The sequence below is a fragment of the Neofelis nebulosa genome, chromosome 7, assembly GCF_028018385.1.
Source record: "Neofelis nebulosa isolate mNeoNeb1 chromosome 7, mNeoNeb1.pri, whole genome shotgun sequence".
NCBI classification, from domain to species: domain Eukaryota; kingdom Metazoa; phylum Chordata; class Mammalia; order Carnivora; family Felidae; genus Neofelis; species Neofelis nebulosa.
In genome coordinates, this window is record NC_080788.1 from 40,351,899 (window position 1) to 40,367,744 (window position 15,846).

The following is a 15,846-nucleotide window of genomic DNA, read 5'->3' on the forward strand; positions in this document are numbered from 1 at the left end:
ATTCAAACTGCTTGGTTTCACAGTCTGTGCTCTTAACTACGTGCATCACTGCTCAGTTAGGTTGTAGAAGACCTAGAATGCCAAGCCAGGGTGATAAGACAATTCTTGTTCTCTAATGTATGCAGTAATCATCTAGAGATCCTTTACCAGGAAATCTTTCCACAGACTTCTTGGAATTAGTTTGCTTAAAGTTGCTGACACATTTTAGACCCCCTCAACATGTACACTCAATAGTATGGGAGATACTAGGATTTCAGTGGAAAGTTTTTGCTAAAAGCAAAAAGCAAGCTTTCAGAAGACCGAATAGGTGACTTCTCTTTCCTTTTGCATTAGGCAACACTGGACTATGGAATGTATTCTCGAGAAGAAGAACTATTAAGAGAAAGAAAACGCATTGGAACCGTTGGAATTGCTTCTTATGATTATCACCAAGGAAGTGGAACATTTCTCTTTCAAGCTGGTAGTGGAATTTATCATGTAAAAGATGGAGGGCCACAAGGATTTACTGTAAGTTGGTGTTACTACTTGTTAAATCTGTTAAATCCTAAAGGCTGTTTGCATCCAAATCAGGAAGGTAATTAAACCAAAAATTATATTTACCCACCAAGTGAAAAATTTAACAGTAAAGAAAACAAGATAAATGGGCATTAGTTTCCGGTGTTAAGAGTTAATCCTTTTTACACTGACATTAATATGCAATTTTTTAAAAGCTAAGGACACTTGCTCTATAGGAAGATATGGTAAAGGGCATCAATGCCCATTTTCTGAGTAAATGCTGAGGGGGATCTTGGAAGATAATGTTATCACAAGACAATCTATTTTTGGTTCCCCTAAAAGCTTAATTCATCTTTTTTTTTTTTTTTAAGTTCTGTTTATTTATTTTGAGAGAGAGACAGCACAAGCAAGGGAGGGGCAGAGAGGAGGAGAGGAGAAACAGAATCCTAAGCAGGCTCTGCATCATCAGCACAGAGCCCGATGCGGGGCTTGAACTCCTGAATCATGAGATCATAACCGGAGCCGACCTGACTGTGCCACCCAGGCACCCCAGCTTAATCCATCTTAATAAATGGTTTTTAAATGTTTGGTTTTAGCCCAGACAATTTTTTACATGGTATTAGACCTTTTGTTAAAATTGTATGATTCTGGCTTTTGTTGTATCTTTTTGAGCAAACTGTTTTATATTGGTAAAATTAATTTGAAATATTTAATAAATATTCAATAAATAAGTGCTTACTAAAAGTATTTAACAAACAATAATTACTCCATTAAACAGGTATGGACAACAAAATTTATGAAGTGCTTATATTGTCTTTACTGTCCTATTACCCTTAGCTTTCTAATTTATAGGAAAAAAAAAAAAAAAGAGTCCGTCCTTTTAAGGAATGCAAAAGTGTATTTTTCTTTTTTATTAATTTTTTTTAATGTTTATTTTTGAGAGAGAGAGAGACAGACAGACAGACAGAGCGTGAGCATAGGAGGGGTAGAGAGAGAGGGAGACACAGAATCTGAAGCAGGCTCCGGGCTCTGAGCTGTCAGCACAGAGCCTGACATGGGGCTCAAGCTCACGAGCTGTGAGATCATGACCTGAGCCGAAGTCAGCTGCCCAACCAACTGAGCCACCCAGGCATCCCAAAAGTGTATTTTTCTGAGGAACAATTACCATAGTTGACATTTTACTTGGAATTATTTTTCATTGAAGGGTGTTGGCAAATGAGTATGTATGTATCAACCTGATACTTTCCTAAAAATGTTTTTTTCTTTTCTAGCAACAACCCTTACGGCCAAATTTAGTAGAGACTAGTTGTCCCAACATTCGTATGGATCCTAAATTATGCCCGGCTGATCCAGACTGGATTGCTTTTATACACAGCAATGATATTTGGATATCCAACATTGTAACCAGAGAAGAAAGAAGGCTCACCTATGTGCACAATGGTAACACATAGTTCTGCAAATCTGCTTTTCTGAAAAATATTTTTAAAATTTTGCTCTTGCTTACTTTATGAAATGGAGGCACGGTGGCTGGCCTTCATATTTTAAATTCAGATCTTTAAAATTAATAAAAAAGTACAGAGGATACATAGTACTTACCACATGCAAAACGCTACCTTGTTTGAATGTTCATTTTCAGAAAGCACAACAGTAATGCCTCTGACGTGATTGTTCCTTTAGCTTAATAAGACTGCCAGAATTACCCCAAAACGGTTCTCATTAAAATCAAATTTCAATTTAAAAAATTAATCTTGTTTTTGGGAAACAAAGACCTAATATGCACCAAAAATTTATCTCCCCCTTTTGGAGAGGCTACTTAGTTATTTTGTCATAATAGGAAAAACAACACTTTGTAGAACTGTGTGTATTATGGAAATACTTAATTTTCATTAAGTGATTATAGTAATACTAAGCACTACTGAAAGCACAGATGTGCTTTGTTTTCCTCTAAAGATGTGAATGTTTTCCTCTAAAGCTTTCATACAAATGAAATATGGGAAATAGTATATTGCTTTTTCTTTGAACACATGAAACAACTTAAAGTTAGTAAGTTTCATAGTGAAACATTTGTTCAGGGGTGCCGGGGTGGCTCAGTCTGTTGAGTGTCCGACTTCAGCTCAGGTCATGATCTCATGGTTCTTGAGTTCAAGCCCCACATCAGGCTCGCTGCTGTCAGCCGGTCAGCACAGAGCCCACTTTGGATCCTCTGTCCCCCTCTCTTTGCCCCTCCCTCCACCAAATAAATAAAACATTAAAAAAAAATTTTTTTTAACATTTATTCATTTTTGAGAGATGGAGAGAGATAGAGCGTGAGTGGGGGAGGGGCAGAGAGAGAGGGAGACACAGAATCTGAAGCAGGCTACAGGCTCTGAGCTGTCAGCACAGAGCCAGAAGCAGGGCTCAAACTCACGAACCTTGAGAACGTGACCTGAGCTGAAGTCAGACACCTAACCGACTGAGCCACCCAGGAGCCCCAATAAATAAAACATTAAAAAAAATAAATAAATAAAATTTTAAAAATTCATCTGTTCAACTCTTACTTAATCTAATGTTCACAAATCTGATTTATTGGGCATCTTTTTTTTTTTTTTTTTTAATGTTTATTTATTTATTTTGAGAGAGTGAGCAGGCGAGGGGCAGAAGGAGACAGAATCCCAGGCAGGCTCTGCACTGTCAGTGTGGAGCCTGACATGGGACTTGAACTCATGAACCATGAGATCACAACCTGAGCTGAAATCGAGTTGGATGCTTAACTGAGCCACCCAGGCGTCCCTGGGCATCTTTCTTAATAAATTATTTTAGAATACAATAGTGTATTGACAACAAATATTTTTTTCATTATTAGGATAATCAGTGTTATAGAAGAAGCCTTTTCCTGAACAATTTACATTGGTAGAAAGAACACTGAATTAGGAGTCAAGAAACCTGTTCTAACTATTCAGTCAAGAAAAATACATTAAGTTCCTGTGTGCCAGGTAATGCGGCAGGAACTAAGAATACAGAGTTGAATAAGACATAACCCAGGCCCTCAAGGAAACTACATGAATAATAAAACAGTGATAAGCAAACATGGGGTGTTATAAGAGCATCAGTGAGGGTAGTGTTCAGGAAGGGCTTCCCAGAAGAGATGACACCTAACTGGCACCTAAACTCATCTTAGATATGGGTACACATTAGCCTGTACACTCCAGGCGAGGGGACCACATGAGAAAGGTCTTGATGCAGAAAGTGATGTTTGTGAGGAGTTAAAGCAATCTGATGGTTCCTAAAGTGTAAGGTATGAGTCAAGAAGAAGGGAAAAGTAAGGCTGGCAGATCAAAAGAGCCAAGACAGGGGTAACCTGTATCTCATGTAAATCAACAGGGTCTCTAGAATGATATGGGGTCCACGGAAACATTTTTATCAGTTGGGTGGTATGGGCAGAGTCATATGATAGATAAATTGTTTTGGATACTTTGTGAAAGTTATATTTGAAAAGCACAGGACTAGAGACAGGAACACCAAAAGTTGACTGTTGAAATGATCTAGGTTTAATGATCTAAAACTAGAACATCAGTTAAAAGGGGATGGAGTAGGGAAGTTTTTAAGTGAAAAGTACATGTTTTGGTGTTTTAATGGGTCTCCATTTGGAGTCCGGGAATCAGAACAGCTGCTAGTGTCAGTGGAAGGATTAGGTCGGTGATTCGTAAATCTGGGTTGGAAATCCTAGCCATTTGTTCATGCTTTCAACAGACCTTGAACACTCACTACATACTAATTATTGTACTTGAGTCTGGGATTACAAAGTTCTGACAGTAACTGATAGAATTAAGGCATTTTTAAGTCTGTTTTTTCTTCTGTAGAATTGTTTTTCACACAGGATTATGGTGAGGATTGACAGAATGTAAAGTAGAAAGCACCGGAGCCCTGGGTGATGCTATAGTCTTGTTTTTGTTATTTTTCCTTTCTGTGCACGTAGGTATGTGATATGTTTATCATTTTCAAGATTAGTGTACTAGTTAAAGATATAGTCTAGAACCAGAGAGCTGACTTTGAGTTCCAGATCTACCAGTTTTTAGTTCTGTGACCTTGAGTAAGTTATTTAACCTCTCGGTTTCCATATCTAAAAAGGCAGGTCATTATTATGAGGTTTTAATGAGTTAATGTTTGTGAAGTGTTTAGGATGGTGTCTGATACATGGTAAGTGCAGTGTGTTAGTTTAAATAGAAAAATAAATAGAAAGTAAGTGTCTTCACTCTTACTCCTCTTATTCACAATAAGTTTCCAAGTGAAAGTCTGCTTGTAGGTGAGTTTAGTCAATGAGCAAGTGCATGTGTTTATTTTCTGCCTGGTATGGTAAAGGAATGTAAAAGTAATACAGTACCAGCCTCTACTATCAAATGATGTATCAGATGAACAAAGCGATAGCTTTTATTCATTTAATTAATAACTCTTAATAATTGAGGTCTGTAGTCAGTGAAAGGGAGATAAAAATGAGTGGTACCTGTTCTCACATCCAAAGGAGAACAAAATATAAAACAGCGTGGATACACCTTTGGGGTAGTTTAAAGATCCAGGAAAACTGAACACTGGTTTTGGCTATATCATTCACTCCAAAATTCAAAAAACTCTTAAAAACTGAGCTTACTTTTCACTGGCTTGGTGCTAAAACTCATTTGGTGGCAAAATCTGACCTGAACTGACCTGAGGATATTTATAATCTTAATCCTACTTAGTGTGTCTATTCATAAATTTGCTGTAGGAATATTGGTGTATTCAGTTACAGGGTATTTGATTCCCCTGCTGGAGATGTTACATGATTTTATGGTAGATATATATAATATATATGAAAAATCACCCAAATTCTGAGTTCCAAACACTTCTGGACTCAAATTTTTGGGTAGCGTGTTATGGGTTCATTTTGCATATTTGTTTCAGACAATATATAGAAAATACAGATAAGCAAAAATAATACATTGAAACTGGTATATAATATTGAAATCACTATGAGGTATTACCATACACTCATTAGACTGGCTAAAGTGAAAAAGATTAATTCTGAACACAAATACTAGAAAGGAACCTTCATCCATTGCTAGTAAGAATATAAAATAATACAAATACTTTGGAAAACTGTGGCAGTTTCTTATGAACACTTACCATACTATCCAGGCATTCCACTCCTGGGTCCTGATTCAAGAGAAATGAAAGCATACACCCACAAAGATCCCTATACAAGAAAGATTAACATCTTTACTCATAGTTGCCAATAACTAGAAGTAGCCCAGATACGCATTAACAGGTGAATGGATAAAGGAACTGTGATATACTATGGGATACTACCCAGCAATTAACAGAAGTGAATTATTGATATGTGTAACAACATTGATGAATTTCAAAAAGCAGACAAAGTATGAGTTCACTTATGTGATATTTTAGAATATGCAGAACTAACCTATGATGATAGAAATCAGATCATTGGTTGCTTCTGGGGTGATAATGGGCATTGACTGAGAAGAGACATGAAAATACATTCTAGGTGTTGGAAATATTCTGTCTTGATGAGGTGTGGTTACACAAGTATATACATTTATCACAAATAGTATACCTAAGATGTTGTAAATTATAAAGCAATTTAAAAAATGCTTGTCCATAGTCTGTCTCATTACTTGGAGAGAACCACATTTTGATTTATATCCCCAACATTTTTTTTTTTTTTTTTTAGAGAGCGCAGGCTGGGGAGAGGGACAGATGGGGAGAGAAAGAGAGAATCTCAAGCAGGCTCTACGCCCAGTGCAGAGACTGACAAGGGGCTCTATCCTGCCACCCTGGGATCATGACCTGAGCCGAAATCAAGAGTCAAATGTTCAACTACCCGGAAACAAGCATTTTAAAATCTTGGGGATAGGGTGCCTGGGTGGCTCAGTTGGTTTAAGCATCTGACTTCGGCTCAGGTCATGATCTCATGGTTCATGAGTTTGTACCCTGCATCAGGCTCTGTGCTGACAGCTCAGAGCCTGAAGCCTGCTTCAGATTCTGTGTCTTCCTCTCTCTCTCTGCCCCTCCCCTGCTCATGCTTTGTCACTCTCTGTCTCAAAAATGAATGAACATTTAAAAAAATTAAGAAATAAAGTGTTGGGGAGTGCCTGGGTGGCTCAGTCGGCTCAGTCCAACTCTTGATTTCAACTCAGGTCATGGGATCAAGCCCTGTGTTGGGCTCCACACTGAGCATGGAGTCTGCTTGAGGTTCTTTCTCTCTCTCTCTCTCTCAAATAAATAAAAATAAAATATATGTTTAACATTGTTTAAATGAAATTATAGTGTACATGCCATTTAGTAATATGGCTTTTTAAAATTCAATTACATTGTAAACATTTCTCCATGTCATGAAATCTTTAAAAATTATGGCTTCATGGTTTGGGGAGGTTTTATTTATTTATTTATTGAACCAGTGGGGGAGGGGCAGAGAGAGAGGGAGACAAAGGATCCAAAGCAGGCTCTATGCTGATAGCAAAGAGTCCAATGTGGGGCTCAAACTCACGGACTACAAGATCATGACCTGAGCCAAAGTTGCATGCTCACCCAACTGAGCCACCCAGGCACCCCACTGGGGGGTTTAGTTTTAAAGCAGGAGTTCCCTTCAAATTATATGCTGGAAACTATTTGCTGGAAAGTGTAAAACAGATGAAAGCTGAGGTGTTCTGGTTGAATGGAAGAAGGGGAGGAAGAGTGATGAATTACCTGATCTGTAAGAGCCATTCTAGGTCTAAAGTTGGACTTTTCTGTGTAGAAGATACAAATCACTGTGACACTCTACATGTATTCTTGTTTCCTATGACCCCAGCTAAATGGGGAAATAACCAACATTTATGTTCTGGCTCAGGCTTTGTTCTAAGTGCTTTATGTGAATTAACTCATTTAATTCTAACAACCCCATTTACAAATGGGACACTGTGGTGGAATGAGGTTGGGTGATTTATCCAAGGTCAGTCAGTTAGTAAATGATGGAGCTCAGATTTAAATCCAGTCCATTTAGTTCCAGAGTTCACCACTGTACTACAGCTGCATTTCACAATAAACTAAATCATTGTGCTTAGTATCTATGAAAAGAGAATTTCCTGTGGTGATTTTGCCTTTTATGTTTGTCTAGAGCTAGCCAACATGGAAGAAGATCCCAGATCAGCTGGAGTTGCTACCTTTGTTCTTCAAGAAGAATTTGATAGATACTCTGGCTACTGGTGGTGTCCAGAAGCTGAAACAAGTAAGGGAGTTCAAAATATTATAAATCAAAGTATTATGAGATTTAACTCCCAGTTAGTTAAGTGCATAGATTCTAAGTCCTAAATAGTAGCTTATGAAGTCTTGAAAATTGGATCCTACCAGTAGTTATTTAAAATATACAGGCTATATCCCACCATAATGAATTCTAATAAAAATAATTCCATTGCAGTTCAGTGCCTCAGGTCCTTCAACTCTTTACCACTTTTTCTTCTAGAAGCTGATCTTGCTGGCAACATTGGTGGAAAAATAAAAAATACTACACCTGAATGCATTGTTATAAAAATGTAGGATTGACTAGAGAGTCTACGTGAGCATATGACCAAATTAGTGTATGAATGGATCAGAAAAAAAGGACACAAATTCCTCCTTTTTCTGGGTGAATTCACAAGTGTTTTCTGCCCGAGAAGCAGATCTCGTGAAGCAGTGGCTTTCAGATTTTTTTGTCCATGATCCACTTAGAAATTTGCTTTACATTCTAGCCTAACAATTCATATATGTATTATATACAAAAACTGAAAACAAATTTCATGGAGCAATATTTATCCTTATGTGAAAGGCACTCTAATATTGTATTTTTTTTGTTCATTATACATTTTAAATGCTGGTTATTACCCATTAATACATTTCATGACCTAGTAATTATTTGCAGCTAGCTTTTGGTTTTTTTTTTTTAAGTAAGCTTTACACCCAAAGTGGGGCTTGAATTCACGACCCCAAGATCAAGAGTCTCATGCTGCACTGAAGGAGCATCCTAGCAGCTCGTATTTTAAACACTTCTCTAAGGGACTATTAAAAATACTTATTTTTAAGCCATGTCTTAGATTTGGACATTTAATTTTAATATCTAAAATGTTTGCCATAATTGTGTTTGTTAGAACAAGATTTTACATGAATTAGAGTAACTATTAAGAGAAAACTGGACTCTTTAAGTTGCATCTATTTTATCAAAGGAAATGTTATAATTAAATAATTCACTTTTCAACAAGGAATGCATTTTAAGGTACGCAGGGACTGAAGACCTTCACAAATGTGTTTCTGCTGGGTTTGTTTTTTTTTTTTTAATTTTTTAATTTTTTAAAGTAGGCTCCACCCCCAGCATGGAACCCAGCATGGAGCCCAACTTGGGACTTGAACTCACGACCCTGAGATCAAGACCTGAGCAGAGATCAAGAATAGGATGCTTAACTGAACCACCGAGGCACCCCTCTGCTGTTTAAATATGTATATGTACAGAGGTGCCTGGCTGGCAGTCTGGGTGCCAGTCTGTAGAGCATGTGACTCTTGATCTCAGGGTCATGAGTTCAAGCCCCATGTTGGGCAGAAGCCTACCTAAAATTAAAAAAATATATATATATGTACATAAGTATCTTCAGGTTTTGCCTTCCAAAAGGAGTATCCCTTAACCAGCAAAAGTGATTTAACAATAATTCACCTTCTTAGTACAAAGGCTAGTGATAGTTTCATACACAAAATGCAGTATATTTTATACATAAATTATATTTCTCACTATGGGAAATATACTACTAGAGGAAATGGTCAGTTATGATTACTCTGTGGAACAGTTCTTCTAAATTTACAATATTTAAATTCCTTTTAAGCTCCCAGTGGCAGCAAAATTCTTAGAATTTTGTATGAAGAAAATGATGAATCTGAGGTGGAAATTATTCATGTTACATCCCCTATGTTGGAAACAAGGAGGGCAGATTCATTCCGTTATCCTAAAACAGGTACTATATTCCATTGGCATTTATATTCACTCATTTCTGCTTTCCAAACAAGATTCTTTCTGCAGTCATCCAAAGGTATGGTCAACATTGATCATTTACAGACTTAGTAAAAGTGGGTTGTTCATTAAGTGTCATAGAAGAAAAAGTAAAAAATTTTTTTAAGTTTATTTATTTATTTTGAGGGAAAGCGTGCACACTGAAGAGCAGAGAGAGGGGACAGAGAGAGAATCTCCACACTATAACAGTGTGGAGCCCAGTGCAGGGCTCGGACTCAAGAAACATGAGATCATGACTTGAGCCACAATCAAGAGTTGGCCACCTAACCAATTGAGCCACCCAGGTGCCCCTGAAGTAGATTTTTTAATTACAGGCTGATCTTTTTAAAATTTTTTTTTCAAAGATTGGGAAGTGCACAAAGCTGGTTGGTTACTTCAAGGAATGAATAAAAAGGTGTCTTTGCTAGGAAATAAAGATTTTTAAGGGATTATGTTCTTAATAAATCAGTAATTTTTTCCCATTTTGCTGTTTATAGCAATTTTTTAAAGTTTATTTATTTATTTTGAGAGAGAGCGCAGGGGAGGGGCAAGAGCGCAGGGGGAGAGAATCCCAAGCAGGCTCCACGCAGTCAATACAGAGCCCAACGCGGGGCTCTGTCCCACCAACCATGAGATCATGACCTGAGCCAAAACCAAGAGCCGATACTCAACCAACTGAGCCACCCAGACAACCCCGTTTATAATATTTAATTACAAAATGATACAGCATTTCCTTTCTTTATTTCGTACCTACTCTTGATGTTTTTAACCTTTTTTTTTTTATATACCAATGGTGAAAATTAGGAATTTGAGATGGAGTTCTGAGATTCTTATGCAATAAAGCCCTGACTCTACCAAGTTCCCAACTTAAACAAAGTGTAAAGGGGATTGATCTGGCAAAATTTGTTTGAATAATTTTGGATCTGCATTACTGTTCATTTCTATCTCTTTCTAAAGGCACAGCAAATCCAAAAGTCACCTTTAAGATGTCAGAAATAATGATTGATGCTGAAGGAAGGGTAAGTATAAAATGTGGAGTTGACTTTTTGTGTCCTTTGACTAGTCAGTCTAGTAGATATCTTAGATTCACTCTTTAATTTTTTGGACTTGTTTAACTTGCTGAGACATTTGTGGACCATCAGTTTCAGGTTGACCTAATTTTCTGCTTTGAAAACTTTTTGCTGGTTCTCAAGATAGGAATATGGGGATATGCATATTTACCACTCTTTCAGAAGTTTTTCCTCTTTGCCATTGTTAATGCCAGATCAATATTTTTAAAATAGCAGTATTGACTAGTGATTTACCTTGTGTGTTGGATAGATGTCCCACATGTCTCTCGTACTGGGGCTTTCCATTTGGATAGTCAAATTCTTATAAGCTGAATGCCCAGAGGATTACTTAAAAAAGTCTTCTCTGCTAGACTTCGTTTTAATAGCTTTATTGAGATATAATTCAAGTGTGATTCAGTTCACTCATTTAAAGTCTAAAATGGCTTTTAGTGTATTCACGGAATTGTGCAACATTTTCATCACCCCAAAAAGAAACCCCACATCCCTTAATCATCACCTTCCAACCTTCCCACGTCCCTTAACCCTGGGTAACCACTAGTATATCTACTTTCTGTCTGTAGATTTGCCTATTCTGGACACTTCATATAAATGGAATCATATAGTATCTAGTCTGGTTTCTTTTGCTTAGCATTTTGTCTTCAAGCTCCATCTATATTGCACCATGTATCAGCACTTTCTTGCTTTTTTTCTTTAAGTTTTTATGTATGTATGTGTGCATGTAATCTCTACACTCAACATGGAGCTCAGACTCAGAACCCTGACGTCGAGAGTTGCACACTCTTCCAGTTGAGCCAGCCACATGCCCCAACACTTTATCTACTCACCAGTTACGGACATTTAGGCTGTTTCCACCTTTTGACTGTTAGGAATAATGCTACCATGAATGTGTGTGTGTATGTTTTTCACTTCTCTTGGTTAGATACCTAGAAACAGAATTGTTCAGTCACACGATAGCTATATGTTTAACCTTTGAGGAACTGCAAGACTATTTGCCCCAAGTGGTTGCACTGTTTTACGTTCCCATTGTGTGAGGTTTCCAATCTCTCCACATCCTCATCAACACTTTTGTCTTATTGATCATAGCCATCCTAGTAAGTTTGAAATTGTACTCACTGTTATTTTGACTTAAATTTTCCTGATGGCTAATGATGTTGAGCATCTTTTCATGTGCCTATTGGCCATTTGTGTATCTTCATTGGAGAACTATCTATTCAGATCCTTTGCCCTTTTTTAAAAAACTTACTTTTTGTGTTGGATAGATTTTTAAAGGAAAAAATTTGCTTACCAAGGGCCATTTCATTAATACATTACACAAATCCTATTTTAGGCTCAAATATAGGAAATTAGGAACTATTATTTTTCTTTGATACTAGACTCTAAAGTGATTAAAACTTGTTGTTACCACTTATTAGTCTGTGTAAACTCCTGGGAAAAGACTTTTAGACTGTGCTAATTCTCATTCTTAGAACTTTGTTAGACATAAAGAGTACACTAGTGTAGGTAACCCACAACTTACCGCTAGTTTTGCTGTATCCCTCATGCCTAGTTAAATACCTAAGTCTGAAAAAGTGTCATGCTGTTAAAGATAATGATTTAAGGGGCGCCTGGGTGGCTCAGTCGGTTAAGAGTCCGACTTTGGCTCACGTCACGATCTCACAGTTTGTGAGTTCGAGCCCCGCGTCAGGCTCTGTGCTTACAGCTCAGAGCCTGGAGCCTGCTTCAGATTCTGGGTCTCCCTCTCTCTCTGCCCCTCCCCGACTCATGCTCTGTTTCTGTCTGTCTCTCTCTCAAGAATAAATAAACATTAAAAAAAAAAAAAAGATAATGATTTAAGTAGACTAGTAAACTGGTTATTGATCTATGTCTTCTGTAACTAGAATCCTTTTTTTTCTTTTTTAAAAGATTATCGATGTCATAGATAAGGAACTGATTCAACCTTTTGAGATTCTGTTTGAAGGAGTTGAATATATTGCCAGAGCTGGATGGACTCCAGAGGGAAAATAGTGCGTATGTTAAATTGTCACTTCTTTACGAATAATTTAGAATCCAGAACTTTAGAAATTGCCCCTCGATTGGAGATGCCTTCACATGTAAATTTGCAGAGTAGTTATTTCTGCACAGAGAATTTTTCCTGAGCTAAGTGGCCTTGTGGATTTTTTATTCCTATAAGCATAGGGGCACTGCATTTCAATTCTCTCTTTTACATAGCCACTCGTGGTTTCAGTGTTTTTTTGTGGTTAAATTGTATGACTTTAGGGCTCACATGTAAGGGTGTGTCCTTTTTTTTTTTTTTTTTTTTATAATTTAAGCAAAAATTTTTGTAGAGTTTCATGTGAAGATGGTTGCATATAGTTCCTAATGTAGACAACAGGAGTTTCACAAGGCTGGCAATTGGTGACACTAAAGGGAGACAACAATTTCACAGGCTAGTTGTGGTTCTAGGAGTTTAAAGAAAACCAGTTTAAAAAAAAGCTTTATTCAAGCTTAACTTTAAAAAATAAATATAGAGTAAGCTAATACTTCTAATTGGCCATTTGTAGGTGATAATTTAATATCTTTTAAAGCAATTCTTTAATGTGATTACAGACATAACTGATGGGTACCAGGGGAGAGAGTAAGGGAATATTCATTTTCTGAGAGCCTGCTTTATTTTTGGTGCTTTTTTGTTTTGTTTGTTTAAATAGTGCTTGGTCCATTCTACTAGATCGCTCCCAAACTCGCCTACAGATAGTGTTGATCTCACCTGAATTATTTATCCCAGTAGAAGATGATGCCATGGAAAGACAGAGACTCATCGAGTCGGTGCCTGACTCTGTGACGCCACTGATTATCTATGAAGAAACAACAGACATCTGGATAAATGTATGTTTTCTGTACTTGGTTAAATATTTTCTCAGAATGCTAAAGCAAGTGAAGTTTTATAGCAAACTATCAAAATGAATTTTTTAAATTCAAGTCACCACGAATGTTATGTGCTAAGTTTGAACATTTCAAATTGGAATGATGGTTCCAGAATGGAATGGCTTATAGATAGAAAGTAGATGTCATTGAAATGACATCTCCTTGGCTACAAATTTCCCCTTTTCCTGGACACATGAGGTATTGAAAACAGCCTCATGAGTGCTTCTCGGGAGGACCTCAGTAGAGGTCTGGAAAAGACTTTCTCTTTTAGGTTGGCAGACTATATTAAAATTTACCAATTTTCCAATTTAGTGGAAAAAATTTAAACAAGATACAAAAATTAATAAAGCCAGATCACTCCCTGGATGAATACAGGCTTCATATGATTCACCCTTCAACTGTTAAAATATTTCTCTTTGGAAAAGAAAAGTAGTAAGATTTTGAATTAGAGTAAGTAATAAGGGGCCCCTGGCTGGCTCAGTTGGTGGAGCATGTGACTTTTGATCTCCTGGTTATGAGTTCAATCCCCATGTTGGGTATAGCGATTACATGAACAAATAAAATCTTTACAATAAAAAAAAGAATAATAAGATTCTATAATAAGATTTGTATAATTAAACCATCATGCCGAGTTTCAAAGGATTACAGAGATGGTGAGTAAGAAAAGCTTTTGGTCGTATTTTTCTTTTTTCACCTTTTGGAAACATTTATTTCTCAATGGAGGAAGTCTATGTCTAAAGTGAGATAAATCTGAAGGGCCCAGGCAAAATCTATATCATAAATATACATTACCCCCAGCACTGACAGTTGCTTATATTTCAGGATGTATTTATCAATTCTTCTTTCTCTAACTTAATTGAATTGTTTGTGCAGTATTTTCATTAATGTGTGTAGTAAATTCAGCTATTCATTTTACAGATCCATGACATCTTTCATGTTTTTCCCCAAAGTCATGAAGATGAAATTGAATTTATTTTTGCCTCTGAATGCAAAACAGGTTTTCGTCATTTATACAAAATTACATCCATTTTAAAGGAGAGCAAATATAAACGATCCAGTGGTGGGCTGCCTGCCCCAAGTAAGAAATCCTTTTTTATTTAAAAAAAAAAAAAAAAAAAAAAAAAATATATATATATGTATATATATGTTGGTAGAAGGTGGGAGGGGCAAGGTAATGTAATGTCTCTTTTGTATACTTGGTAAGCATCGGTACTTGCTTCATCAAATTTTATACATAAGTGTGGCACCTGGGTGGCTCAGTCAGCTGAGGGACCGACTTTGGTTCAGGTCACGATCTCACGGTTCGTGGGTTCAAGCCCTATATCGGGCTTTGCGCTGACAGCACAGAGTCTGCTTCAGATTTTCTCTCTCTCTCTCTCTCTCTCTCTCTCTCTCTGCCCCTCCCCTGCTCACGTGCCCTCTCTCAAAAATAACATGAAAAATAACTTAATACAGAAGTTAAACTAAAATATAAATACATGCACGTGTGAAAACACAGAACAAAGTTCTTGATGGATATGTATATTAATAGTGGGTAATCTCTGGGAATGGAATTACTTACTTTTGCTTTTTACTTTTGCTTTGACTGTAATTTTTTTTGTTTAAAGTGAGCCCATGTCATATTTAGATGTTAAAAAGCTACTGTTAAAATGTTATTTGGTTATTAGATATTTTTATATACTAGTTTGTTCTTGGTTTGTTTTTTACATACTAGTTTTTTTCCCTTTTTTTTTTTTTTTTTAATATTTATTTTTGAGAGAGAGAGAGAAAGAGTAAGTGGAGAGGGAGACAGAGAATCCAAAGCGGGCTCTGCACTGACAGCAGAGAGCCTGATGCAGGGACCAGACTCAAGAACTCAACAACTGTGAGATCATGACCTGAGCCAAAGTTGGACGTTTAACCAACTAAGCCACCCAGGCACCCTGCCGCCATACTCATTTTTTTAAATACTGTCTGCATCTACACTGAAGTCAATATGGTTGTAGCTCTTCACATTGATGCAATTATATTGCCCAAAGTGAAACTAAACATTGTGTCAGCTGAAGTAATTTCTCTTTAAAAAGTGATGGTTTTGGGTGTCGAAGTCCAACTTTGACTCAGGTCATTATCTCATTGTTCGTGGGTTCCCCATATCAGGCTTCGTGCTGGCAGCTCAGAGCCTGGAACCTGCTTTGGATTCTGTGTCTCCCACTCTCTCTGCCCCTCCCCCCGCTCGTGCTCTGTCTCTCTCTCCCTCTCTCAAAAATAAATAAAGAGTAAAAAAATTTTTTTAATAAAAGTGATGGTTTGGGGTGCCTTGGTGGCTCACTTGGTTAAGCACCCAACTTCCAATTTTGACTCAGGTCATGAAGTCCTGGTTCA

The 15,846-nt window shown here is 37.1% G+C and overlaps 1 protein-coding gene across 5 annotated transcripts in view; it reads left to right on the top strand.

Moving 5' to 3' along the window:
* The window catches only part of DPP8 (dipeptidyl peptidase 8), a 67,890-nt gene that overhangs the window by 25,783 nt on the left and 26,261 nt on the right, over nucleotides 1-15,846 (top strand). For all 5 annotated transcript variants that reach the window (XM_058737347.1, XM_058737343.1, XM_058737345.1 and 2 more), the window contains 8 exons: nucleotides 334-507; nucleotides 1,767-1,935; nucleotides 7,622-7,732; nucleotides 9,351-9,479; nucleotides 10,472-10,533; nucleotides 12,487-12,587; nucleotides 13,269-13,446; nucleotides 14,404-14,563. In XM_058737347.1, the coding sequence (XP_058593330.1) occupies nucleotides 334-507; nucleotides 1,767-1,935; nucleotides 7,622-7,732; nucleotides 9,351-9,479; nucleotides 10,472-10,533; nucleotides 12,487-12,587; nucleotides 13,269-13,446; nucleotides 14,404-14,563 (1,084 nt within the window). The remainder of the gene's footprint in view (nucleotides 1-333; nucleotides 508-1,766; nucleotides 1,936-7,621; nucleotides 7,733-9,350; nucleotides 9,480-10,471; nucleotides 10,534-12,486; nucleotides 12,588-13,268; nucleotides 13,447-14,403; nucleotides 14,564-15,846) is intronic.